This window comes from Scylla paramamosain, chromosome 45 (assembly GCF_035594125.1).
Source record: "Scylla paramamosain isolate STU-SP2022 chromosome 45, ASM3559412v1, whole genome shotgun sequence".
NCBI classification, from domain to species: Eukaryota; Metazoa; Arthropoda; class Malacostraca; order Decapoda; family Portunidae; genus Scylla; species Scylla paramamosain.
Window position 1 is genome coordinate 9673755 of NC_087195.1, and position 26168 is coordinate 9699922.

Below are 26168 nucleotides of genomic sequence, written 5' to 3' on the forward strand. Positions count from 1 at the left end.
TCACTCCTAAAAGCACATGGCGACGAGCGGTGAGGTGTGGGGCTGAGGCAGAGCAACAGGTGGCCCCCGCCAGCCTGTCTGCCTTGTTCTGTGCATTCATCCTTCCTCCTTTTCACTCACGCTATTCAGATCGCATTACATTGAGGTGATTTGGACATGACTGTACTTTTCATGCACTTCATTTATAATCCTTTACCTTGTTTATTCAGGATAGGAAACGTTGAGGTTTTTGGAAGTAACCTTAACAGGAAATTGGTATGTTAAATATCATTTTCCTGACACGGACTATTTCTGGGCAAGATATGACGCGATATTTTTTGATAAGAAGTCCGCCCCTTCTCATTTCCCCACATCCCCCCTCTAACCCCTCAAACAAGCTCGGGGGCCCGTGGGAAATCTGGGGTATTAGGGGTGATAAAAAAAAAAAAAAAATGAAATAAGGGCGTTCATAAATCTTAGGAAATTTACCTAAATATTTCAAATTTTCCCAACCTGTCCTAGCCCCTAGACCCACCACCACTAGGACGTTAACCAAACCTAGCATAGCCTAACCTAGTCGAGGCTGTGCCCCCTGGACACCACCCCCGCTAGGACGTTAACCTAACCTAGCATAACCTAACGTAATCTAATCTAACCTAACCTAGCCTAGCATAACTTAACCTAGCCTAGCATAACCTAATCTAACGAGGGACTTCAAAAATTATATCGTTATGCATTACTGGTATGGTGCGAAGATTACCGGGGCAATGGAGGTGGGTACAGTTTGGCGGCTTCCTTGATAAACACATGGAACCTGTTCCTTGTATCTGTGTATCACATCTTAACCATTGCTGTTGCTAAATATCTCGCATAGTGATTTTTTTTCCTGCTTAACATTGGCACTGTTCGCTTCACCTTCCTCCATTGGATAGCCACATTAACAAATGTCAATGAGCAGAGTGTCTGACACGTCTCTAAAACGAAAAGTGTAACTGAACCTACTATGGAAAGGCATAATTGGTGGCCTCAGGAATGGCCTCATGAGTGGCACTGCGTGATTGGAAGGATCAGGTGTATAGATACCATGAAATCCTAATATGCTGCTACCCACAAATCCCAGTTATAAACAAAAGAATATCATTTCAGTGTTTACTCTTGGCTGGTGCAGAGCTCATTGGATTTAGAAAATATCAAATTTCTCCACACTCTTGAGTGCTATTACAGCCATACCAGAAAAATGCCCACCAATTTTTTTATGTTTATGGCAAGGTCACTAAACCTTTCTCCATGACATGTGAGTTTCATGCTTGTATGTAACATGGATGTGATATCCAGCTTAACTTATGATGCTTTTCAAGTCATGATCTAAATAGTGAAGGGATAAGCAGTAAAATTAATGAACTGAATGAATCTAAACCTAACCATACCAAACCTTGCCTTCAGATGAAAACTGATAATGGTAAATTTTTAAATTTACACCATAAACCCCCTATCCCCCTAACTTAGCTGGGGTGGGCTGTGCTGTCCTGGTTCCCCCTCCAGGAACACTAATCTAAGTTGTACTTAGATTAGTTGTGCTTCACTCAATCTCCCCTCTGGGATACTAATATAACTAAACTTATCCTACAGGATTGGGTCTAAGGAGTTTTTTTGGGGAAGTGCCTGTGTCTATTTTGAAAACTATGGATTTTCCACAGAAACTCAGAGATAAAGTTTCTTAGAATCCAGCAAGGTATGCAAAAAATCACATTCCCACTGTTGTAGAGTATGATGGTGTAAATCTAAAATAGTACTCTGATAATATTTCAGTATCATCAAAGGCTGACAAACTGATGTTTTGTCAGTCCTTTTATTATCAATTCTCCAGTGGTGTAGCTAGGTATTTATCATTGGAGGGGTACCTGGGGGGCACAGCTGACTATGAAGGGGCACAATGAAGCCGAACAAGACCATACAGCTGGGGAGCTCGCTGGAGACTGGGGAGTGGGGACTTACTTTCACTCATAGTGGCAACCCTCCCCCCATTCCCCAGCATATTTTAGTGACAACCATCCCCATTCCCATTCCCATTCCCCAGCATATTTTGCATCCTGACCAATGATCATCTGAAGCTGTATGGATTATGGAAGGTTATTATATTTTATTCTAGGAGTAAGATCAGATGTGTGGTGAATACTGTAGGGTATCATCCAGTTGCTGATTGAGAACAAAATAAAAGTCATGGCCAAAAATTAAATACATTTATTACCACTTATACAAAAAAAGGAAATAACATAATTGATACTGTAAATAAAGAAAATGCAGAAGTTTTGAAACATCAGGCAAAGTAATATGTTTTTTGCCACTGAGGAAATGAAAATACCTCACTTTAGCAAAATTCTTCTGTTCTTGTGATTCTCAGCAAACTTGTCAACAAATATTTCTAAATCAAGGTTTTTAACTTGCTTGTCTTCAGTTGACAAGACAGCAAAATTACCTAATCTCACATTACCCATTGTATTTCTCAGTGTACTTTTGATCTTTTTTTTTTATATAGCAGGGACACTGGCCAAGGGCAACAAAAATCCAAAAAATAAAAAAAGGCCCACTGAGATGCCAGTCCCATAAAAGGATCCAAAGCATAAATAAAAAATTGAAGGATAAGTGTCTTGAAACCTCCCTCTTGCAGGGAGTTCCAGAGTTTACCAGAGAAAGGGATGAATGATTGAGATTACTGGTTAACTCTTGCATTAGAGAGGTGGACAGAATAGGGGTGAGAGAAAAAAGAAAGTCTTGTGCAGCGAGGCCATGGGAGGAGGGGAAGCATGCAATTAGCAAGATCAGAAGAGCAGTTAGCATGAAAATAGCGGTAGAAGACAGCTAGAGATGCAACATTGTGGCGATGAGAGAGAGGCTGAAGACAGTCAGTTAGAGGAGAGGAGTTGATGAGACGAAAAGCTTTTAATTCCACCCTGTTTAGAAGAGCAGTATGAGTGGAACCCTCTCAGACATGTGTAGCATACTCCATACATGGACGGATAAGGTCCTTATACAGAGTTAGCAGCTGGGGGAGTTGAGAAAAACTGGCGGAGATGTCTCAGAACACTTAACTCCATAGAAGCTGTTTTAGCTAGAGATGAGATGAGAAGTTTCCAGTTCAGATTATAAGTAAAGGACAGACCAGGGATTTTCAGTGTAGAAGAGGGCGACAGTTGAGTGTCATTAAAGAAGAGGGGATAGTTGTCTGGAAGGTTGTGTTAGTTGATAGATGGAGGAATTGAGTTTTTGAGACATTGAACAATACCAAGTTTGCTCTGCCCCAATCAGAAATTTTAGAAAGATCAGAAGTCAGGCGTTCTGTGGCTTCCCTGCATGAAATGTTTACTTCCTGAAGGGTTGGACATATACGAAAAGATGTGGAAAAGTGCAGGATGGTATCATCAATGTAGGAGTGGATAGAACAAGAAGTTTGGTTTAGAAGGTCATTGATGAATAATAAGAAGAGAGTGGGTGACAGGAAAGAACCCTGAGGAACACCACTGTTAATAGACTTAGAAGAAGAACAGTGACCGTCTACCACAGCAGCAATAGAATGGTCAGAAAGGAAACTTGAAATGAAGTTACAGAGAGAAGGATAGAAGCCGTAGAAGGGTAGTTTGGAAATCAAAGCTTTGTGCCAGACTCTATCAAAAGCTTTTGATATATCCAAGGCAACAGCAAAAGTTTCACCCAAAAAAGTTTCAGAGGAGTTAGATGAGAGATATACAGCACAGATAAATTTAGTTTGAGAGTGACTGTAATCATAGCCAGATTGTGGAAAACTCGGAAGATTCAAGAGTGTGGGCACAAGAGCAGGTTAAATCGTTGTGCACATAAACTCAACATCCAGCTTTGGATAAAAAATGAGGATAGAGAAAGTAGGAGGGAACAGAAAAGGGGTTACTGTCAGTTGCCTCAGACACCTTAATTTAAGTGAGGAAAAGATGAGGTTTAGAAGAGGAGAGGTGGTGTTCTACAGATTGAAAATTAGATCTTAGACCACGAATGTTTCAGAAGTTAATGAAGAAAAAGTTGAGGGGGGTGTCAAGACACTTAGGGTTGTCGTCAGAAGGGCAGTCCGACCTGGGGACATATGTGGTCCCCTCCCCAGATGGGGACTCCGAGGCTGGTGTAGGAGTCACCATGAATTTTGAAATTTTCAGTGAAGGTTGTGAGAGTGTGTGCTCCCTGACTGTTTTCCAATAAAAATCAGTAACAACAAAAATCCTGCAATTGTGTAGACAGTTTTCATTTCTTTGAGTTTTTTCTTTGAGTTTTCTCTGAGTTTTTCATAACTTCATCCCACAAAGCATCAAAAAAGGCTGGATCTGACTGCATCTCTTCAAGGTGTGCTCTTACAGTTTCAATTAATTCTACAGCTTTTACCAGGTCAAGGTTGGCTAAATGTAGCAAATTTGATAACTGATATATTTTGCCAGGAATGTATGTCATAATGACTAGGTTCATAGGAAACGAAGCATTTATTTAACCTAAAAGTCCTCTTGCATCAACAGCTCTGTGAGCACTGCAGTCATTTGCTAAACCTTCTAGAACACTTACGACTGTATGCAGTCTCTCTTTCATTACTTTGCAGGTATCATACCTGCAAGCCCATCTAGTATCTAAAAGTTGTTTTAGCTCTCTAGTTTGCTCATTGGGATGCAGCTCCTTTTGCACATCCAACCATTTTGCATGGACATAAGATCCACTGATGAATACATACAGTTTTTCCAGTAACGAGAAGGACTGTGCAGCATCTGATAAGGATTTGACAACATCTATAAGAACAAGGTTTAGACAATAGGCATGACAGTGTACATAGAAAGCAAATGATGCCTCTTGCTTTATGCATGCTGCCACTCCTGTGTGTCTGCCACTCATCATTTTTTTTTTTTTATGTAGGAAGGACACTGGCCAAGGGCAATAAAAATCTAATAAAAAAAATGCCCACTGAAATGCCAGTCCCATAATAGGGTCAAAGCAGTGGTCAAAAATTGATGGATAAGTGTCTTGAAACCTCCCTCTTGAAGGAATTCAAGTCATAGGAAGGTGGAAATACAGAAGCAGGCAGGGAGTTCCAGAGTTTACCAGAGAAAGGGATGAATGATTGAGAATACTGGTTAACTCATGCATTAGAGAGGTGGACAGAATAGGGGTGAGAGAAAGAAAAAGTCTTGTGCAGCGAGGCCGCGGAAGGAGGGGAGGCATGCAGTTAGCAAGATCAGAAGAGCAGTTAGCATGAAAATAGCGGTAGAAGACAGCTAGATATGCAACATTGCGGCGGTGAGAGAGAGGCTGAAGACAGTCAGTTAGAGGAGAGGAGTTGATGAGACGAAAAGCTTTTGATTCCACCCTGTCTAGAAGAGCAGTATGAGTGGAACCCCCCCAGACATGTGAAGCATACTCCATACATGGACGGATAAGGCCCTTGTACAGAGTTAGCAGCTGGGGGGGGTGAGAAAAACTGGCGGAGACGTCTCAGAATGCCTAACTTGAGGCAGTGAGGCATGATTAATGTGACCTTTTCACCACAATAAATCGTATAAATATAAATATAAATATAAATATAAATATAAATAAATCATATAAAAAATATAATTTAATTCCAGATTAAAAGATTTACCAGTGTTTTATAGGTTCTGTCTTGAGTGGGCCATGTAAAATCATAAGGTCATTGTTTTCCTATCAGGCTATAACACTACCCCTGTTTTTTTAAGCTTCAAGTCATCCCATGTATAGCCAGCGAAATGAGCCTGAACATCAGTGATTGGGGAGCAACATGAGTAACATTACACTAGAGCTGCACACTAAAGATTACAGACTAGTATTGTAGTACATACATGTGTTATTGGACTATATAGAATAAAAATGGTTTAATTTTTAATATATATTACCTGAAAGTGAAGATGATACCAATCAGGGCTGGTGAGACTCTTGAAAGTGAAGATGATGCCAATCAGGGCTGGGTGAGACTGAGACGTGAGAGCCAGGATGGCCACTATAGTATGATTGGTCACTGACTGTGTTATGTCCAGAATGCATACACTACAAGAAGGAGACATGTACAAACAGAAGGCATAATAGAAAATTTGTAAGGATAACTGGTGTAATTTGGTTATGTTCGTCGCTGTTAAGACTGACTAATAGAAGGTGTGCATTTAACTCAGAGGCATGTTTCTTTCAAGCAGAGAGAAAATATTCATTGTATTTGAGGCCAAGGATAAATTATTTGTAGAAATTATTTATAATACTGCATGGCTCCCACAGTCCTAGTGGGACACCATGGTTCCCATGTCACACAGCAGCCATGACCAGTGGGTGGGCATGTGGGGGGCACTGGCTTCTTGTGGTGTAGCTATGCCACTGTATCCCTCTGCCTAATATTTCTTAATTCACCATTGGGTATTATTCCAGTACTTTACAGATTCACTTTGACACTTGTGGCACACCTTATTGGCTAGAGTTTGTCATTCTGAGTATTTTGAATAACATACATATATGTCACAGATTTATTGTCTTTAATTGTTTTTTTTTTTTTTTTTTTATGTAGGAAGGATACTGGCCAAGGGCAACAAAAATCTAATAAAAAAAAAAATGCCCACTGAAATGCCAGTCCCATAAAAGGGTCAAAGCAGTGGTCAAAAATTGGTGGATAAGTGTCTTGAAACCTCCCTCTTGAAGGAATTCAAGTCATAGGAAGGTGGAAATACAGAAGCAGGCAGGGAGTTCCAGAGTTTACCAGAGAAAGGGGTGAATGATTGAGAATACTGGTTAACTCTTGCATTAGAGAGGTGGACAGAATAGGGGTGAGAGAAAGAAGAAAGTCTTGTGCAGCGAGGCCGCGGAAGGAGGGGAGGCATGCAGTTAGCAAGATCAGAAGAGCAGTTGGCATGAAAATAGCGGTAGAAGACAGCTAGATATGCAACATTGTGGCGGTGAGAGAGGGGCTGAAGACAGTCAGTTAGAGGAGAGGAGTTGATGAGACGAAAAGCTTTTGATTCCACCCTGTCTAGAAGAGCAGTATGAGTGGAACCCCCCTAGACATGTGAAGCATACTCCATACATGGATGGATAAGGCCCTTGTACAGAGTTAGCAGCTGGGGGGGTGAGAAAAACTGGCGGAGACGTCTCAGAACACCTAACTTCATAGAAGCTGTTTTAGCTAGAGATGAGATGTGAAGTTTCCAGTTCAGATTATAAGTAAAGGACAGACCGAGGATGTTCAGTGTGGAAGAGGGGGACAGTTGAGTGTCATTGAAGAAGAGGGGATAGTTGTCTGGAAGGTTGTGTCGAGTTGATAGATGGAGGAATTGAGTTTTTGAGGCATTGAACAGTACCAAGTTTGCTCTGCCCCAATCAGAAATTTTAGAAAGATCAGAAGTCAGGCGTTCTGTGGCTTCCCTGCGTGATATGTTTATCTCCTGAAGGGTTGGACGTCTATGAAAAGACGTGGAAAAGTGCAGGGTGGTATCATCAGCATAGGAGTGGATAGGACAAGAAGTTTGGTTTAGAAGATCATTAATGAATAATAAGAAGAGAGTGGGTGACAGGACAGAACCCTGAGGAACACCACTGTTAATAGATTTAGGAGAAGAACAGTGACGGTCTACCACAACAGCAATAGAACGGTCAGAAAGGAAACTTGAGATGAAGTTACAGAGAGAAGGATAGAAACCGTAGGAGGGTAGTTTGGAAATCAAAGCTTTGTGCCAGACTCTATCAAGGCTTTTGATATGTCCAAGGCAACAGCAAAAGTTTCACCAAAGTCTCTAAAAGAGGATGACCAAGACTCAGTAAGGAAAGCCAGAAGATCACCAGTAGAGCGGCCTTGACGGAACCCATACTGGCGATCAGATAGAAGGTTGTGAAGTGATAGATGTTTAAGAATCTTCCTGTTGAGGATAGATTAAAAAACTTTAGATAAGCAGGAAATTAAAGCAATAGGACGGTAGTTTGAGGGATTAGAGCGGTCACCCTTTTTTAGGAACAGGCTGAATGTAGGCAAACTTCCAGCAAGAAGGAAAGGTAGATGTTGTCAGACAGAGCTGAAAGAGTTTGACTAGGCAAGGTGCAAGCACGGAGGCACAGTTTCGGAGAACAATAGGAGGGACCCCATCAGGTCCATAAGCCTTCCGAGGGTTTAGGCCAGCGAGGGCATGGAAAACATCATTACGAAGAATTTTAATACGTGGCATGAAGTAGTCAGAGGGTGGAGGAGAGGGAGGAACAAGCCCAGAATCGTCCAAGGTAGAGTTTTTAGCAAAGGTTTGAGCAAAGAGTTCAGCTTTAGAAATAGATGTGATAGCAGTGGTGCCATCTGGTTGAAGTAGAGGAGGGAAAGAAGAAGCAAAGTTATTGGAGATATTTTTGGCTAGATGCCAGAAATCACGAGGGGAGTTAGATCTTGAAAGGTTGCTTCATTGTGGTTTTGGTAAATCTTTACAATCATTGCTCCACGCTGACCTGTATAATATTTTGGCACAGCACTGTATACATACAGTACTTACCGTCTGTGAAGGTTTTAGTGAGCACTCTCCTTTATGAAGCCCATATTAATTCATTAAAAAGTGAAGGTGTCTTCCAGAATCTAAGTCCATGACCAGTATATTCACCAACGCTTTCTTGCCAGACTGAGCCTCATAACACTGCTTGAGGTGCCAAATAATGTAGTTCCTGTATCATGTTATTTCTATTAATGTGTTTGGGTTGTCACCAGGAAGTGAGTGGTGTTACGGTTAGCATGTCTGCCTGGCAAGTGGAAGGTCTCAGGTTCAATCCCCAGGCAGTGCTTGACTTTTCTGGTAAACCCCATACTCTAACACGTGATTTTGCTATTGCAGTTCCGAATAATACTGTCTTTATTCACTTTATTTCTAAAATTTCTTCATGTTCTTAGCGATTTGCTAAGAACTTGCACTTGCGGTTGTCATATATTATGATGCACTACGTATAATCTTGTATTGCTCTGTAAAGGAACAAACCAACTGATGTTGCCTACTTGATTATATGGGAATCTTATTTCACAGGAATTTTAAGACTGGCAAGGAAACAAAATTTGGAATATAACTAGCAAAATTATTAACAAATTGTTCCTTTTTTTTTATATCTGTTTTCTTCTGTATTTCTGCATTCCAAGAGAGAGAAACAGAGTGAGATGCACACTAACATTGAGGGAAGCAAGGCATTTTTTTTCAGGATAGGGTTAAGGAATGCTGGGAATATATGATTCTGCCACCCCGTGGCTCATAGCCTGCCAATTCTCTAGTGACTGCCATCATGAATTGTTCAGGCTTGCCAAACTCACCCATCACCAGGAAGCTGTAAAGATTAGTAACCCATCAGAGAGGTCCAAGGGTGGGGACACAGCTCCCCCTGGTTAGGTGAGGTTAGATTAGTAACCTTGGGGGAAGGGTGATGTCCAAGAGAGGCATAGCCCCCCAATTAGGTAAAGTTAGATTAGTAACCCTTTAGGGGTCAAGGGGAGGTGCAGTTCTCCAGTTAGGTTAGGTTACATGAAGTTAGATTAGTAACCCTTCAGGGGTGGTCAAGGGGAATGCAATCCCCTGTTAGGTTAGGTGAGGTTAGATTAGTAACCCTTTGTGGGAGCATCTATGGGGGGGGCCTGTGCCCCCATGGTTAGGTTAGGTGAGGTTAGATTAGATTAGTAACCCTTCAGTGGGGTCCCATTGGGCACAGGCCCCTCTGGTTAGGTTAAACCATGTAAAGTTGGGTTAAGTTGAATCAGTAACCCATTGGGGAGAGCTAGGGGGTTGGGTGGAGAAGCCCCTCTGGTTAAGTTAGGTTAGTAACCTTTTGGGGAGGATCCAGGGCTGTGTCCCATACCCTCTGTTAGTTTATATAAAATTATAAAATGCATTTTGTAATCTAGGAATATTTTGTGCATATTTATGGATTTTAAATTTGAAAAACCCCATAGACTTTTTTGGAACAACAAATTTCACTTATTTTGGCTTCCCCACCCAAAAACCCCACATTCCCACAGGTCCTCAGGCTTGCTGTGGGGGAGGGGGAAGATCTTTTGTAAGAAACAGTAGTTACTAAGAAATACCATGCTCTTCATGCACTTCATTTCTAATCCTTTATATTATTTGACATTATTGCTTGCCTTTAGATGTTTATCCATGTTTATTCAGGCCATGAGATATTTTGGGGATTATGGAAATAACATTAGCCTATTAATTCCTTGGCACTGTGTGTACTCTGTGTCATGATCTACAGAATGAAGGGATCAGCAGTAGAATTATGAATTCAGTTAACCTAAATCTAACTTAGGTCTCTGACGAAAATGTTCATGTTATTTCAGTATTATCTGATGTTTTGATTGGTTTTAGTTTAGGCCAGTGGTTCTCAACTTTTTTACTACCATGTCCCCTCTAGGAGCTGCTCTTTCCCTCCACGCCCCCCCTTGTATCTATAGACAAATCCCAGATTTAAAAAGAAAATTAAAGAAATCCTTTTTTGGTCCATTTACTAAGCAGGACTTACATTAGTGAGATATTTGACACCACTGTTTTAATGCTACCAGATCTTGAATACATGGTTAGTGAGATATTTGACACTGCTTCTTAGCTACCAGATCTTGAATACATGGTTAATGAGATATTTGGAACTGCTTCTTAGCTACCAGATCTTGAATACATGATTATTGATGTATTTGACACTACTTCTTAGCTACCAGATCTTGAATACGTGGTTGAATGCTTGAGAGTGCACAGCATAAGTCCCCTTCAACGTTCAGGCGGTTTCTATACTTGGTTTTGATAGCAACGAGTGTGGAAAATGCAGTTTCACATAAATACATGGATCCAAACATTGTTAGAATCTGGAGAGCCTGATGTGAGATCAGAGGGTAAACAGGAAGGTACTTGACCCAGAATGTCTGCAAATTCATATCTTCGAAGTCTTCTTTTAGTTGAGGAGTTGAACTTCAAGTCAAGGAACTCCTGGATTTCATCAGCAACATCAGCTACCTCACATTGAAATGGGTTCCTGATGAATTTCCAGGCTTCATGCTTCTCATCTATATCAGGAAAGTATCTGATGAATTCTGCTCTCAAGTCACTTAGATGAGTGATTATTTGTTTCTCTGACTCTGAGTCAAGGTTACAGTGAGCGACAGCAGAATCCGAGTTCCCAAAACTGGTTGTATTTCCTTGCTGAATTTGACATTTCCAGAGGTCGAGTTTGGCCATGAAGGCTCAGGTGGTGTCATGATGCATGATGATGTTGATGTTTTTCCCTTGTAGTTTAAGTTTCACAACATTCACTGCTTCAAAAATGTCCACTAAGTAAGCTAGAGTTATCTGACAGCCTTCAGACTGGAATTTGTCATGAAAGTTTGCCTTCTGCTTTGAATCTAGAAATATTGCTACTTCTTCTCATAGCTCATAAAGCGTCCAGGCATGTTCCCTTTTAATAGCCATTGTACGTTCATGTGAAAAAGCAAGGCTTCATGTTCAGATTCCATATCCTTACATAGCAGTTTGAAGAGACGACTGTTTAAGGCTCCAGCTTTGATGAAGTTGACTACCTTCATAGCCATGTTCAGGACATCCCTTATTTCAGCAGGCAAAGTTCTGGATGCTAAGGCTTCATGATGAAGTATGCAGTGTGTATTCATTGCTGAGGGATTTTTTTCTTTCACCTTTGTGATGAACCCAGACTGCAGCCCAAGCATAGCTGGAGCTCTGTCATTACATACCCTTACCAGCGAGTCCCAAGAAAGTTGATCTTCTTGAAAAAAGTTAGATGAATCATGAAAAATAGCTTCTGCTGTTGTGCAGCCTTCCATGGGGTGACAGAACATAATTTTTTCTTATATTGTTGCCTGACATGAAACAAGCATACATCAGTAACTGAGAACACTGAGTGATATCAGTCATTTCTTCACACTTGATGGCAAAAACAGGTTGAGAGTTTGATCTTTGATATCTTGAGACAATTCATCAATCCTTTTCTTGACTGTATCATTTGACAGAGAAATCTGGGAAAGCTTGTGTGCACTATCTTTCCCTAGAATGAGTCCTGCTGCACAGAGTATACTTGGTTTATGAGACACTCTCCAATGTTATGGCTCTTCTTGTTCTTTTGCAATCAACATGGTGATCTCATAGGAAGCCTCAACAACCTTTAAAGTTTGTTGCTGAAAGGACACACTGTCATCCAACTTAGCATGTTTCAAGGTATGCTTTTTTTTTTTTTTTTTTTTTTTTCTCTTCAAAGAATGCCTTGGGCTTGTCAGCTAAAGCAGAATGTGTTGTCCTCATTCCAAGCATGAGGGCTGCATTCCATCATTTCTCAGAGTATTGTAACATCATGCACTGTGAGACCTCAGTGTCACCCTTTTGGAGGGACACGAATCCAAAACGAATATAATTTTCAATATACTTCCACTTCTTGGCACTTACTGCAAATTATTTGATATGCAGTGGACAATACGTATCTGTGAACCAACACACGTGTAAGGTAAGGTGTACGTCACTGTTTAATAATAAACAACAAAATGATGATAACCACAACCACATGTTCAGTAAATAAAAACTAATCAGTGAATTCAATTTAAATGAGGGAATACCCTCAGTGGAAGAGAATTACTCATAATGCTTTGCGAGGTAGCAAAAATCACATAACTCATGACATCTCATTCAGGATTCAAACCCACAACGTCTGCACCTCAGCGTGGCGCTTTCAGTCCACTAGGTCACAATGAACACATCATTAGTGACACACATGAACGAACACACTTTAAGTGACTACATCACTACAATCATAATATGACCATAATCATCACTATAATAATTATAGTAGTAATAATAAACAAGAACAATGTCAGAATCATGAACAGTATTAAACATATGTTCAAGAAACAAATAATTATGACCATTAGTACAGTTGTACTGTAAATAGCACGTGATTTTAAGCACCACCAACTTCCGATTTATTACAATGTTAATTTGCAACTCTTGAAAAACAAATAAAGCAACATATGCATGTTCACAATTCACCAATAAACTTAATTAAGGTATTTCAACATGTTTAGGTAAATTCATAAATATAACAAATGAGATGAAAATACCTCAACAGTCTCACCTTAAGAAATGTGAAAGAACAGGTGTAATAACCATGAACATGTGTGGTAGACTGGTTGTCTGGGAAAGACTGGGCCTCATGGGTCACCAGTGAGCAACAAGGAGTATACAGGTCCAGGACACGTTAACATCCTCCCCACCACCCCCTGTCATGGGTATCAGAGGGCAGGGAGGGGGGGTCAGTGTATATGGAAAATGGTATGCCTGGGAGACTTGAAAACAAGAGTTAGTAATGACAATACTTCTGCATTATTTCATAAACTTATCTTTACAGTACTGTTCCATGCTCTTGTCAAGAAAATAATACATAACTGGAAAAATGTATACTTTTCACCTGAGGCCCGCACCCTCCACTGGAAATCACTCATGTTCCCCTATGGGGGTGTGCCCCTCAGGTTAAGAACCACTGGTTTAGGCCTAAAGATTCTCTTGCTTGCTTCTCTTCCTCCTGGATTCTTGGGCCTTCCCATAGATTTAAGTGAAGTTGCATATTGCTATTGTGCCAGCCCAATAGCAATTGCATGAACTCTTATGATGTAAGTTATTGCTGGGAGCTACACCATTCCACAACAGCAGGTTCAGTACACTGCCTGTGATTACCTCGCATAACCAAACACATTCACTTAGTACATAAAACTGGACCAAGGAAGAAAGCTCCCCTCTCTCAGTCCCTTCAAGGTTGCATTTGTTCCTTTTAAGGATTAATGAGCATTTTTTACCAATTCTTCCAGTCCTTCAAAATGAAGTTGCAGTGAGCAAGGTAGAATGAACTTTAGATAGACTAATAAATAAAAATTTATTATTCACAGTTTGATTTGATTTCCTTGGAGATGGTTACTCCAAGTTCATTACTATAGTCAATGTTTAATTTAGATCATTATGATGTAAAGACCATACTACAAGTAAACAACAATAGTTAAGTTCCTATGCTAGTGTTAATGGTGTGAACTTGAATACTTTACTGTCATCCTTCAGGAACACTAGTAAGGACATGAGGAGCACCATGGAAGATACATCACCCAGACTGACTCCGCCCCCCAAGCCAGCTGTCCTGGAGGTAGGTAACGCATGCTGACCTGATCTCCCTTTTAATAGTTATAGAAAGTGTTAGGGTAAATGAATGTCCTTGTAGAAAAGAGAGGTCATTTGGAAGGAGGAAGGATAAGGAAAAGGAGTACATGTATGAAAGAGGTGTTGGTAAAGGCTAAGCAATTCACTAGTCAAGAAGATAGTGTTTGGATGAAGTCTTTTCTACCATGGGCTCTCCTGTGGGAGATACTTCCAAGGCAAGTGAGGTGTAAGAAAGATTGATAGTATGTAGATAGATACTAATGTAAAAGGATGTAAATGTAAAAAGGAAAAAAAATTTAATAGTACATTACTTATCATTAGTATTTTTCTTGCAGGTCAGCACTCCCAAGCATGCTGTGTCAGAAGTGTCACTTATGTGTGATAGTCACAGCAGCTTCACTTGGCAGGCACTGCAACAAAATCCTGGCTCCTCCAACACCTCAAGCCAACCCAAGAGTAACACAAAAATGGTAAGGATCACATCTGGTGGTCAGGAAGTCACCCAAGGTACAACAAGATGGCCACAGCCACAGCCAACACAGGAGTTCCTTTGCAACATCCCAAGAGTTGCTCCATCACAACCTGTAGTGAAGGGCAAAGGTCACTCTAGATCCATTGTCACTCCAAGATCTATGCCATCTCACAGAGTTATCCTGGAAGAGAGGGAGAACAAGGGACTCCAGAACACAGCCTCACCATCTTATTCCAATCATCCTATCCAGCTTGCCAGGGAATACAATCCTCAGCTGTATAGTCCTGTCACTCATTGTACTGCTAATAGCACTACAGAGGCTCAGGAAGAGCCTCTGCAGACAGACAGCTCTGTAGGGAAATTATTGATTCCCAGCAAGCAGAGGTTTTCCCCAGCCAGCACTGTCTCTCATCCTTTGAGAATGCATCAAGAACCTCTTCTTATAGTTCCCCCTGCCAGAATTGTTAGACATGATCTTGTAAGTGCTTGTACTAACATTGTGCCTTCAGTCACTGAGAATGTTCAGCAGAACAGACCTGCAGATATTACCATATCTCCTCACATCCTACCTCATAGTTCAGACATGAAAGATTCTGCTGAGGGTGATAGCAGCAACAACATGCTACACACCTTCCCGTCAAGCACAAGCACCAGCACAGCACAGACTAACACATTCACATCACCATATCCTCCTGTAAGCCTCAACATCATTCCCAGGACCACCACCACAGTGCCTTTGACACCACTCACCAATACCCACAAGAATGCCATTCTTATCAATGAGTCTTTGCCACATTTTCAACAAACAAGGCCACCCTCTCATTACCAAGGTCTCTGTGGAAACAAGGATTGGTCTTCTCCAGCCTCATCATCCGTCCCTGTCCCATCTACCAGCCCCTACATCACCCAGGGTCCTGAATATCCACAGGGGCAGCCTGGGGGCCATCCAGATAACCATTACTCACCAGTGCTCCCAGCAGTCAGACTTCCTTATAGTCCAGCAGACCCTGTTGTGTACAGGCTCATTGAAGACCAGAAACAGCAAATCTTAAAGCTAACTTTAGACCTCCAGAAGATTATGGAAAGACAAGCCAAGCAGGAAAAGGAGGAAGGCAAAGGAACACTAACAACAAACTGCCAGGGAAGAATGATGCAAAAGCAAAATGTTTTACATCAAGATGCAGCCACACAGACAGAAGATACACAACAGCTGGCAGTTCAGACTGTGGCAGTTAATACTGATATATCCTGGCCAGAGTTGATTGGTTCAGTCAAGCATCAGGAGAAGGAGAAAGAGGAGGAGGATATACCTGCATACCCAAGACATTCAAGGGTACCAGGGCAGGAGGCTTGGCTGAGAGACATAAGTGATGGTCAAGAATCTTTTTCCTTGCACCACCATCATAGACAGCCAAGGGACAATGGTGAGTCAGCCTCAGAGATGACTCCAAAAGACTCACAAGAGGACAGTGAGTTGCCAAACACCCAAGAGTGGGATCAAGCTAGGCCAGCACCACTGTCTCCCATTGCTCCCACCAACAGTGGCTTCACTAGGTACTGTTTTTGTGAATTCTTTTCCCTGCTTGAATTAAGATCTGACCACATCTGTTTGATATGACCATAGCAAAACTTAATTTTGTCACTGTAGTGATAATGTTCTACAAAATGTTTTATGTCAAAAGTTTACTTAAAAAAATATTTTTTTCTGTTTTCATATAAGAGGATCACTGGCCAAAGGAAACAAAAAAAAAAGGGAAAAAAATCCCAGTGAGGTGCCAGTCCCAAAATAGATGTCAAGAGAATCATCAAAAATTGAAGGATAACTGTCTTGAAACTTGCCTCTTGAAAGAGTTCAAGTCATAGGAAGGAGAAAAATACAGAAGCAGACAGGGAGTTCCAGAGTTTACCAGAAAAAGGAGTGAATGATTGAGAGTACTGGTTAACTCTTGCACCAGAGAGGTGGACAGAATAGGGATAAGAGAAAGAAGAAAGTCTTGTGTAGTGAGGCAATGGGAGGAGGGGCCTGCAGTTAGCAAGATCAGAAGAGTAATTAGCATGAAAATAGCAATAGAAGACTGCATCATTGCAGTGATGAGAAAGAAGCTGAAGACTATCAATTAGAGGAGAGGAATTGATAAGACAAAAAGCTTTTGATTCTGCTCTGTCTAAAATGGCAGTATGAGTGGAACTCCCCATAAATGTGAAGCATACTCCATACATAGGCAGATAAGTCCCCTGTATAGACTTAGCTGCTAGGGGGATGAGAAAAACTGGCAGTGACAACTCAGTATGCCTAACTTCATAGAAGCTGTTTTAGCTAGGGTTGAGATGTAAAGTTTCCAGTTTAGATTATAAGTAAAGGAGAGACCGAGGATGTTCAATGTAGAAGAGGGGAACAGTTAATTGTCTTTGAAGAAGAGGGGATAGTTTTTAGGAAGGTTGTGTCGAGTTGAAAGATGGAGGAATTTAGTTTTTGAGGCATTGAACAGTACTAACCAAGGATGTTCAATTTAGAAAAGGGGGACAGTTGAGTGTCACTGAAGAAGAGGAGGTAGTTTTTAGGAAGGTTGTGTCGAGTTGAAAGATTTGAGTTTTTGAGGCATTGAACAATACTAAGTTTGCTCTGCCCCAATCAGAAATTTCAGAGAGATCAGAAGTCAGGTGTTCTGTGGCTTCCCTGCATGAACAGTTTACTTCTTGAAGGGTTGGACATCTACAAAAAGACATGGCAGTTTCCTTTATCCATGACATCCCCAATTCTTTGTGGTCCTTGCAGTTCTTATAGCAGTTCATTAGACCATATATTAACTTTTATTTGATTTTGTAGATATTAAATTAATTTGATTTTCTGATACCACTTCTGGGGCAACTGTACATGAAGGAAATGACAGGAAAGTTTGTGTGCCTCAGGGTGAATGCAGGAGATGGGTGGCAGGAAGCTGTGGTTGGGATGGACTCTGGTACCCCTTTTGTCCCTTCCTCCATCCCACCACACACAGGCACCACGTTCTACCACAATGTTTTGGTGAGTGTTGGCTGGTCAGCACCAGAGGCATCTGTGAATTATAGTGAATGAGGCACTGAGATCCACTTTATGGTGTAGGCTTATATTAAAGTGAGTTGTTTTAATCTCATATCTAATTGCCCCTCTATTTCCAGACTAACATTCAGCAGATCCTTCACACCAGTCCTGCACAAGGGAAGCAACAGCAACATCATGAGCACCACCACCACCACCACCAGCAACGACATGATCAGCATCACCATCATCAACCAGTCACAACTTCCTTACAGGTGTGTCTTTGGTTCATTTGTTGAGAGAGAGAGAGAGAGAGAGAGAGAGAGAGAGAGAGAGAGAGAGAGAGAGAGAGAGAGAGAGAGAGAGAGAGAGAGAGAGAGAGATTACAATCCCTTTTTTTTTATTTTCTCTTTCTTTTTGGTTGTCTTACATCCCTTTTGGCTGTTTTTCATTTTGTTACCTTTTTTTTTTTTTCATTATCTGACACTTCCTGCAGGTAATTTTGTCTCCTCATGTGTTGTACAGCAGCAGGGCATGGCAGCAAGGGACAGCCCAGGGGAGGCCACCACACCAGATCCCCAGATAGAGGCAGTGAGACAACAGCTGGTCAGCTTTGGCATCAGCTTCCTGGACCCTGCCACCCTCACCCCCAGCAGCAGGTTAAGGCATTGCTATTGGACTTGTCTGTCTTCTCACTGTTAACAAAATGTGATGGGAGGTCATGTTTGTCTTGTCACTCTTAACAAAATGTGATGGGGGTTCATGTCTACCTTGTCACTGTTAACAAAAAGTGATGGGGGGTCATGTCTGTCTTATCACTGTTAACAAAATGTGATGGGGGTTCATGTCTGTCTTGTCACTGTTAACAAAATGTGATGGGGGTTCATGTCTACCTTGTCACTGCTAACAAAATGTGATGGGGGTTCATGTCTACCTTGTCAATGCTAACAAAATATGATGGGTGTTCATGTCTACCTTGTCACTGTTAACAAAATGTGATGGGGGTCATGTCTGTCTTGTCACTGTTAACAAAATGTGATGGGGGGTCATGTCTACCTTGTCACTGTTAACAAAATGTGATGGGGAGTTCATGGTTGAGGGGTTAAAGCCAGACTCCACATCAACCCAAATCTACCACTGCCCAGCCAGGAATTTGAACCTAAGTTTTTTTCAGCAGTGAGTTGAACATGCTAATATATATATATATATATATATATATATATATATATATATATATATATATATATATATATATATATATATATATATATATATATATATATATATATATATATACACACACCACTTATCTGCCAAATAACAAGATAATGAAGTACTATGTTCAGTCCTCTAAGGGCCAGTCCACTTAGTTTGCAAACTTCGCAAACAACTTCCAAACAGTGTTTCCTGCCCAGATCATTATTAGAAAGTAGAACATTTCATAGAGTGAATTGTTGCTAACTGCTGCTTTCATCAATAGTCACTGACAAGTGCATGTGTGCATTCTCTTGCAGATGCACTCATTAATTCACTTACAAAACATACTCACTCACTCACATATTCATTCACTAAAGTCTGTCACTCTCTCAATGTTTCCTAAATGTTTCCCATTCTGGATGGGGAACAAATAACCTGCAAATTTTGTTAGCAAACTGTTTGGAAATCATTTTCTTTGTTTACAAAACAGTTTTTTTTTATTTTTTATTTTTTATTTATTATTTATTTTTTTTATATGTAGGAAGGACACTGGCCAAGGGCAACAAAAATCAAATAAAAAAATATGCCCACTGAAATGCCAATCCCATAAAAGGGTCAAAACAGTGGTCAAAAATTGATGAAACCTCCCTCTTGAAGGAATTCAAGTCATAGGAGGGTGGAAATACAGAAGCAGGCAGGGAGTTCCAGAGTTTACCAGAGAAAGGGATGAATGATTGAGAATACTGGTTAACTCATGCATTAGAGAGGTGGACAGAATAAGGATGAGAGAAAAAAGAAAGTCTTGTGCAGCGAGGCCACGGGAGGAGGGGAAGCATGCAATTAGCAAGATCAGAAGAGCAGTTAGCATGAAAATAGCGGTAGAAGACAGCTAGAGATGCAACATTGTGGCGATGAGAGAGAGGCTGAAGACAGTCAGTTAGAGGAGAGGAGTTGATGAGACGAAAAGCTTTTGATTCCACCCTGTCTAGAAGAGCAGTATGAGTGGAACCCCCCAGACATGTGAAGCATACTCCATACATGGATGGATAAGGCCCTTGTACAGAGTTAGCAGCTGGGGGGGTGAGAAAAACTGGCGGAGACGTCTCAGAACACCTAACTTCATAGAAGCTGTTTTAGCTAGAGATGAGATGTGAAGTTTTCAGTTCAGATTATAAGTAAAGGACAGACCGAGGATGTTCAGTGTAGAAGAGGGGGACAGTTGAGTTTCACTGAAGAAGAGGGGATACTTGTCTGGAAGGTTGTGTCGAGTTGATAGATGAAGGAATTGAGTTTTTGAGGCATTGAACAATACCAAGTTTGCTCTGCCCCAATCAGAAATTTTAGAAAGATCAGAAGTCAAGCGTTCTGTGGCTTCCCTGCGTGAAATGTTTACCTCTTGAAGGGTTGGACGTCTATGAAAAGATGTGGAAAAGTGCAGGGTGGTATCATCAGCATAGGAGTGGATAGGACAAAAAGTTTGGTTTAGAAGATCATTAATGAATAATAAGAAGAGAGTGGGTGACAGGACAGAACCCTGAGGAACACCACTGTTAATAGATTTAGGAGAAGAACAGTGACCGTCTACCACAGCAGCAATAGAATGGTCAGAAAGGAAACTTGAGATGAAGTTACAGAGAGAAGGATAGAAACTGTAGGAGGGTAGTTTGGAAATCAAAGCTTTGTGCCAGACTCTATCAAAAGCTTTTGATATGTCCAAGGCAAGAGCAAAAGTTTCACCAAAATCTCTAAAAGAGGATGACCAAGACTCAGTAAGGAAAGCCAGAAGATCACCAGTAGAGCGTCCTTGACGGAACCCATACTGGCGATCAGATAGAAGGTTGTGAAGTGATAGATGTTTAAGAATCTTCCTGTTGAGGATAGATTAAAAAACTTTAGATAGGCAGGAAATTAAAGCAATAGGACGGTAGTTTGAGGGATTAGAACGGTCACCCTTTTTAGGAACAGGTTGAATGTAGGCAAACTTCCAGCAAGAAGGAAAGGTAGATGTTGACAGACAAAGCTGAAAGAGTTTGGCTAGGCAAGATGCAAGCACAGAGGCACAGTTTCAGAGAACAATAGGAGGGACCCCATCAGGTCCATAAGCCTTCCGAGGGTTTAGGCCAGTGAGGGCATGGAAAACATCATTGTGAAGAATTTTAATAGGTGGCATGAAGTAGTCAGAGGGTGGAGGAGAGGGAGGAACAAGCCCAGAATCGTCCAAGGTAGAGTTTTTAGCAAAGGTTTGAGCGAAGAGTTCAGCTTTGGAAATAGATGTGATAGTAGTGGTGCCATCTGGTTGAAGTAGAGGAGGGAAAGAAGAAGAAGCAAAGTTATTGGAGATATTTTTGGCTAGATTCCAGAAGTCACGAGGGGAGTTAGATCTTGAAAGGTTTTGACATTTTCTGTTATTGAAGGAGTTTTTGGCTAGTTGGAGAACACACTTGGCATGGTTCCGGGCAGAAATATAAAGTGCATGAGATTCTGGTGATTGAAGGCTTAAGTACCCTTTGTGGGCCACCTCTCTATCATGTATAGCATGAGAACAAGCTGTGTTAAACCAAGGTTTAGAAGGTTTAGGATGAGAAAAAGAGTGAGGAATGTACGCCTCCATGCCAGACACTATCACCTCTGTTATGCACTAAGCACACAAAGATGGGTCTCTGACACAGAAGCAGTAGTCATTCCAAGGAAAATCAGCAAAATACCTCCTCAGGTCCCCCCAACTAGCAGAGGCAAAACCCCAGAGGCACCTTCGCTTAGGAGGATCCTGAGGAGGGATTGGAGCAATATAACAAGATAAAGATATAAGATTGTGATCGAAGGAGCCCAACAGAGAAGAAAGGGTGACAGCATAAGCAGAAGGATTAGAGGTCAGGAAAAGGTCAAGAATGTTGGGTGTATCTCCAAGATGGTCAGGAATATGAGTAGGTTGTTGCACCAATTACTCTAGGTCATGGAGGGTAGCAAAGTTGTAGGCTAGTTCACCAGGATGGTCAGTGAAGGGAAAGGAAAGCCAAAGCTGGTGGTGAACATTGAAGTCTCCAAGAATGGAGATCTCTGCAAAAGGGAAGAGGGTCAGAATGTGCTCCACTTTGGAAGTTAAGTAGTCAAAGAATTTCGTATAGTCAGAGGAGTTAGGTGAGAGGTATACAGCACAGATAAATTTAGTATGAGAGTGACTCTATAGTCATAGCCAGATGGTGGAAAACTCAGAAGATTCAAGAGCGTGGGCACGAGAGCAGGTTAAATCATTGCACACATAAACACAGCATCCAGCTTTGGATCGAAAATGAGGATAGAGAAAGTAGGAGGGAACAGAAAAGGGGCTATTGTCAGTTGCCTCAGACACCTGAGTTTCAGTGAGGAAAAGAAGATGAGGTTTAGAAGAGGAGAGGTGGTGTTCTACAGATTGAAAATTAGATCTTAGACTGCGAATGTTGCAGAAGTTAATGAAGAAAAAGTTGAGGGGGGTGTCAAGACACTTAGGGTCGTCGACAGAAAGGCAGTCCGACCTGGGGACATTTATGGTCCCCTCCCCAGATGGGGACTCCGAGGCTGGTGTAGGAGTCGCCATGATGATTTTAAAATTTTTGAGTGAAGGGTGTGTGTGTTATCAGGTGCTTGTAGTTTTGTGTGGAGGAAGAGAGTTGTCTTTAGAGGGCAGGCTGTGACTGCCTCCTAGTGTTGTGAGACACAAAGGGAAATGTTCAGTGAGGTCACAGCTGGGTTTATTGATAAGTTCACAGCACCCCCTGAACAGTGCTTTAGACCTCACTGGGCGTAATTATCGTTTCGGCAGGTGTCTACTGAAGAGTTTGCAAATAAAGTGTCCTGGTGTGGATGGGCCTTAACTCCTTTCATCCAGTTATCATCTGCCCTCCTTACATTCTCTAAAGCTTCCAGTTAACTCATATACAGGCCATCAATTTCTGACTAGTTTTTGCTGCCATTGAGCAAGTGGAAAGTGGACAGATGTGGAACTTTATTATAGTTGCAAAACAGGTTTGAGTCATTGTGTGGTCATAGTATGTTAGCTGTATCATGTTGCAGTATAAGTATTTATTACATCATTCATGGGAACCCTTCTCTCAACTGCTACTGTTATGCTTACAAATACCTAACACTCTTCTGTTTACTAGCCACATGACAGAGACTCATTATGTTACTACACAGGACTCTAAAAGTCATTCTTTCGCATAGTAAGGTGCCTATATCATGATGAAATATAACCTGCACTTTGCTGATGTAAGGATGATGGTAAAGTGATTGGATAAAAAGTTATAGGTTGGGACATAGTGTTTTATGGCCTTAATACTTAAAAGAACCTGTTGGTGCAGAGATAAGGATACATAATTCATAGCTAAGAGCATATTGGTTTGAACAGGTGTAGTTTGGGTATGTCTCCCATCATGCTGTAGCCCTGGATCACAGAGCAGTGAATCAGCTTGTGTGTGTGTGTGCGTGTGTGTGTGTGCGTGTGTGTGTGTGTGTGCGTGTGTGTGTGTGTGTGTATGTGTGCTTATTTCAGATCAGGAATGTTTTTTTTTTTTTTGCCCATTGGTGTGTGAACCCAGTTAAGTTGTAGGAAGTACCCTGCCACAGTTGTGGTCTCAGGATTGGAGTGGGTGCAGGTTACAGAACAGTTTCATTATGAAGGACAGGTTTAAACCAATGTATGCTGTTGAGCGTCGCTATGGATGTATGTGGCTATCTGTGCCAGACTTAAGCTCCTGGGGTGTAATAAGGTGGCCTACAAGACTGTTCCTTTCCACCAGGGGGCAATGGGGCTGAGAGGGTAAGAGTGTGAAGGATGAGTGCATGAATGTGTGGTGCTTTGTATGGGCCATCCCGTGTGGGGATTACCAGTTTGGTATATAGACTGATAGATACTTTTGAGAAGTATTATATTCCTGCACTTAATTATCACCTATTTTGTGTTGATGAAAAACCTGTAACCACCACCACTATCACCCACAGGCCTCTTGTGGATAGCCTATACCTCCCAGGTCTTCACAATGCTGTGTCACTGTTCCAGAGTAGCATCAGCACACACATTCATCATGCAAGTGATGCCACAGCTGCTAAATACCTCACAGACTCACAGCTTGCAGCCATTGCAGCAGCTTCTCCTGGTGGGTGGTACAACGTTGTTTATTTTGGTTGATAGAAAGCTTTGAAAATTACCAGCTTCTAGCAGGGCTCAAACTCGGGTCACCACGCTCACCATGTCCATTTGCTGACCACTTGACTGCTGCTTCCATCTTTCTGTTGACTGCTCATTCAGTGCCTTTATCTGTACATTAGGTTGAGGTTCCCTTTAAAGGTGAGTAGCTGAGACAAAATTTTCATTAGAAGAAAAGAAATCAAAGTTTCCAGTCCCCCTTGCTCCTCTTTAGTCTTAAATCTATCAGATTGTCTTTATTTTCCTTCCCTATGATTCTCGAACGCTACCTAGTTTATATGTTTATATGTGTAAACTTTAATATTAACTTCAATCCCTAGAAGTAACAAAGAAAGGTTAGGGACATACAGTATTTCATAAACCACTATTTCTTTCCAGCAATGAAAAAAGCAAGTAATGGAAGTACAGACCAACCTGGCTCAGCCCTGCCTCTCTCAGTGCCTCCAATACACCAACAACACAATCAACTTTATAGCCTTGGTGTGGAAGATGAAAACAGCAATTGTGTTTCTATGACTACCAGGAAGTTCCTCAAGAAGTATGGCCTGCAGGAGGACTGACAGGATGATATGCTGGTTGACTTACTGATGTGTAGCCATCAATTTACTGAGTGTTTGATTAAAAGATATTTTTGTTTGAATGATCAGATAAGTGAATGGTGTAAGAAAACTGGCTGATTTACTAATTAAGTGATTGTCTTTCAGTGTTTAACTGATATAAAGATTTCCAATTAACTTATAAACTAAATGGTGAAAGGAGGACTTGACTGATTGATGAATTGGTTTACTGGCTCAGAGTTTCCAGCAGACTAGTGTTGATGCAGAACTAAGTGAGAGGTGTACTCATAAATCTAATCAGTTTACTGACTCACTGAATTATTTATTTCCAACATTGTTCCAACATTTATTTTGCATCCTAAGTGTCTGTTTCTTTGTCTGGGCCAACCTGTGTGTGACTGTCAGCCATATATATATATATATATATATATATATATATATATATATATATATATATATATATATATATATATATATATATATATATATATATATATATATATATATTATTGATGGGATTTCATTTTCACATAAGAAGCATGTTTATGCTGTCATGTATACCATGGATTTTGAAAGGGTGTCTATGCAAATAACTGTTTCTGAAATATGTCACAAGACTATCAATCAGTACAAATATGAACATAAAACAATACTATAGAAACATGATAAGAAATGTATTTGATGTTTTCTTGAGTGTATTTAAAGTCATTTTGCCCTGGCATTCCTTACTGCAGGGAGGAAAGGGAAGTGTGCTATTTATTTTTTTCTCTCAAATGATTTAAAAGTACATTACATTCTGCTGTGCTCTTTATTCACAAAAATTCTCGAGTTACTCATAATTTTGTGATAAAAAAGTGAGACAACAATGCAATACCTTTTTTAGTGTAAAATTTACTTGCAACATGTACCTCTCTACTTGTTTCTGTAAGAAATACCATGGCAATTTTTTGCTTTTATTGCATATTTAATACACTCAGGTGACAGATTAATGGATAGTCACCCATTAAGAAATTTCTAAGCATATCTTGAAAAACAAGCACCAGCTTGGGAGGAGTTAGTCACATGCAGTGCTGCCTGGCTTGTTACTCTGCTAGTCATTAGGTTCAAGTAAAATATTCCAACTCTACTTGCAAGCCTTAATTCAGCTTTCTTTATTTTATGAAGGAATAATATATTACATGAAATGTGTTGAAGAACATGAGATGATCTTAAAATATATATATATATATATATATATATATATACATATGTATTACATATGGTTTTGTTTCATATTTACATTGTAGCTTTCACTTACAGTACTTGATGGAAGTATGCAACAAAGGATAATGGCATGCTAAAAAAGGAATATAGGAAGATGTTTTTGTGGCTGAATAGCTTGGGCTGGCAAAGAGCTCTGAATTTGTTTTTCAGTTTGGCCAAGGAAGGATGAAAAATATCAGAAAATAGGAATATCTCTTCAGTGTCTAGTAACATTGTAACACAAGTTAATCTCCACTGACCACTAAGAAGACTGGAGATAAGGCTGCTTTCTGTGAGGAGTGTTTCCCTCCATGAACTAAGC

At 40.8% G+C, this 26168-nt stretch overlaps 1 protein-coding gene across 1 annotated transcript; it reads left to right on the forward strand.

Moving 5' to 3' along the window:
- On the forward strand, positions 1-25818 carry LOC135094415 (uncharacterized). Its single transcript, XM_063994490.1, has 8 exons — positions 1-145; positions 14082-14163; positions 14513-16203; positions 17560-17674; positions 17809-17943; positions 18194-18327; positions 23843-23997; positions 24426-25818. Exons 2-8 carry the CDS (start codon positions 14098-14100, stop codon positions 24605-24607), a joined length of 2478 nt encoding a protein of 825 aa, XP_063850560.1. The 5' UTR covers positions 1-145; positions 14082-14097; the 3' UTR covers positions 24608-25818.
- The last annotated feature ends 350 nt before the right edge of the window (positions 25819-26168 follow it).

Coding starts and splice junctions, on each gene's coding strand:
- LOC135094415 (XM_063994490.1), top strand. CDS start 14,098: ATGAGGAGCACCATGGAAGATACATCACCCAGACTGACTCCGCCCCCC. Junction 14,164..14,512: donor CCAAGCCAGCTGTCCTGGAG/GTAGGTAACGCA, acceptor TTTTTCTTGCAG/GTCAGCACTCCCAAGCATGC. Junction 23,998..24,425: donor CATTGCAGCAGCTTCTCCTG/GTGGGTGGTACA, acceptor ATTTCTTTCCAG/CAATGAAAAAAGCAAGTAAT.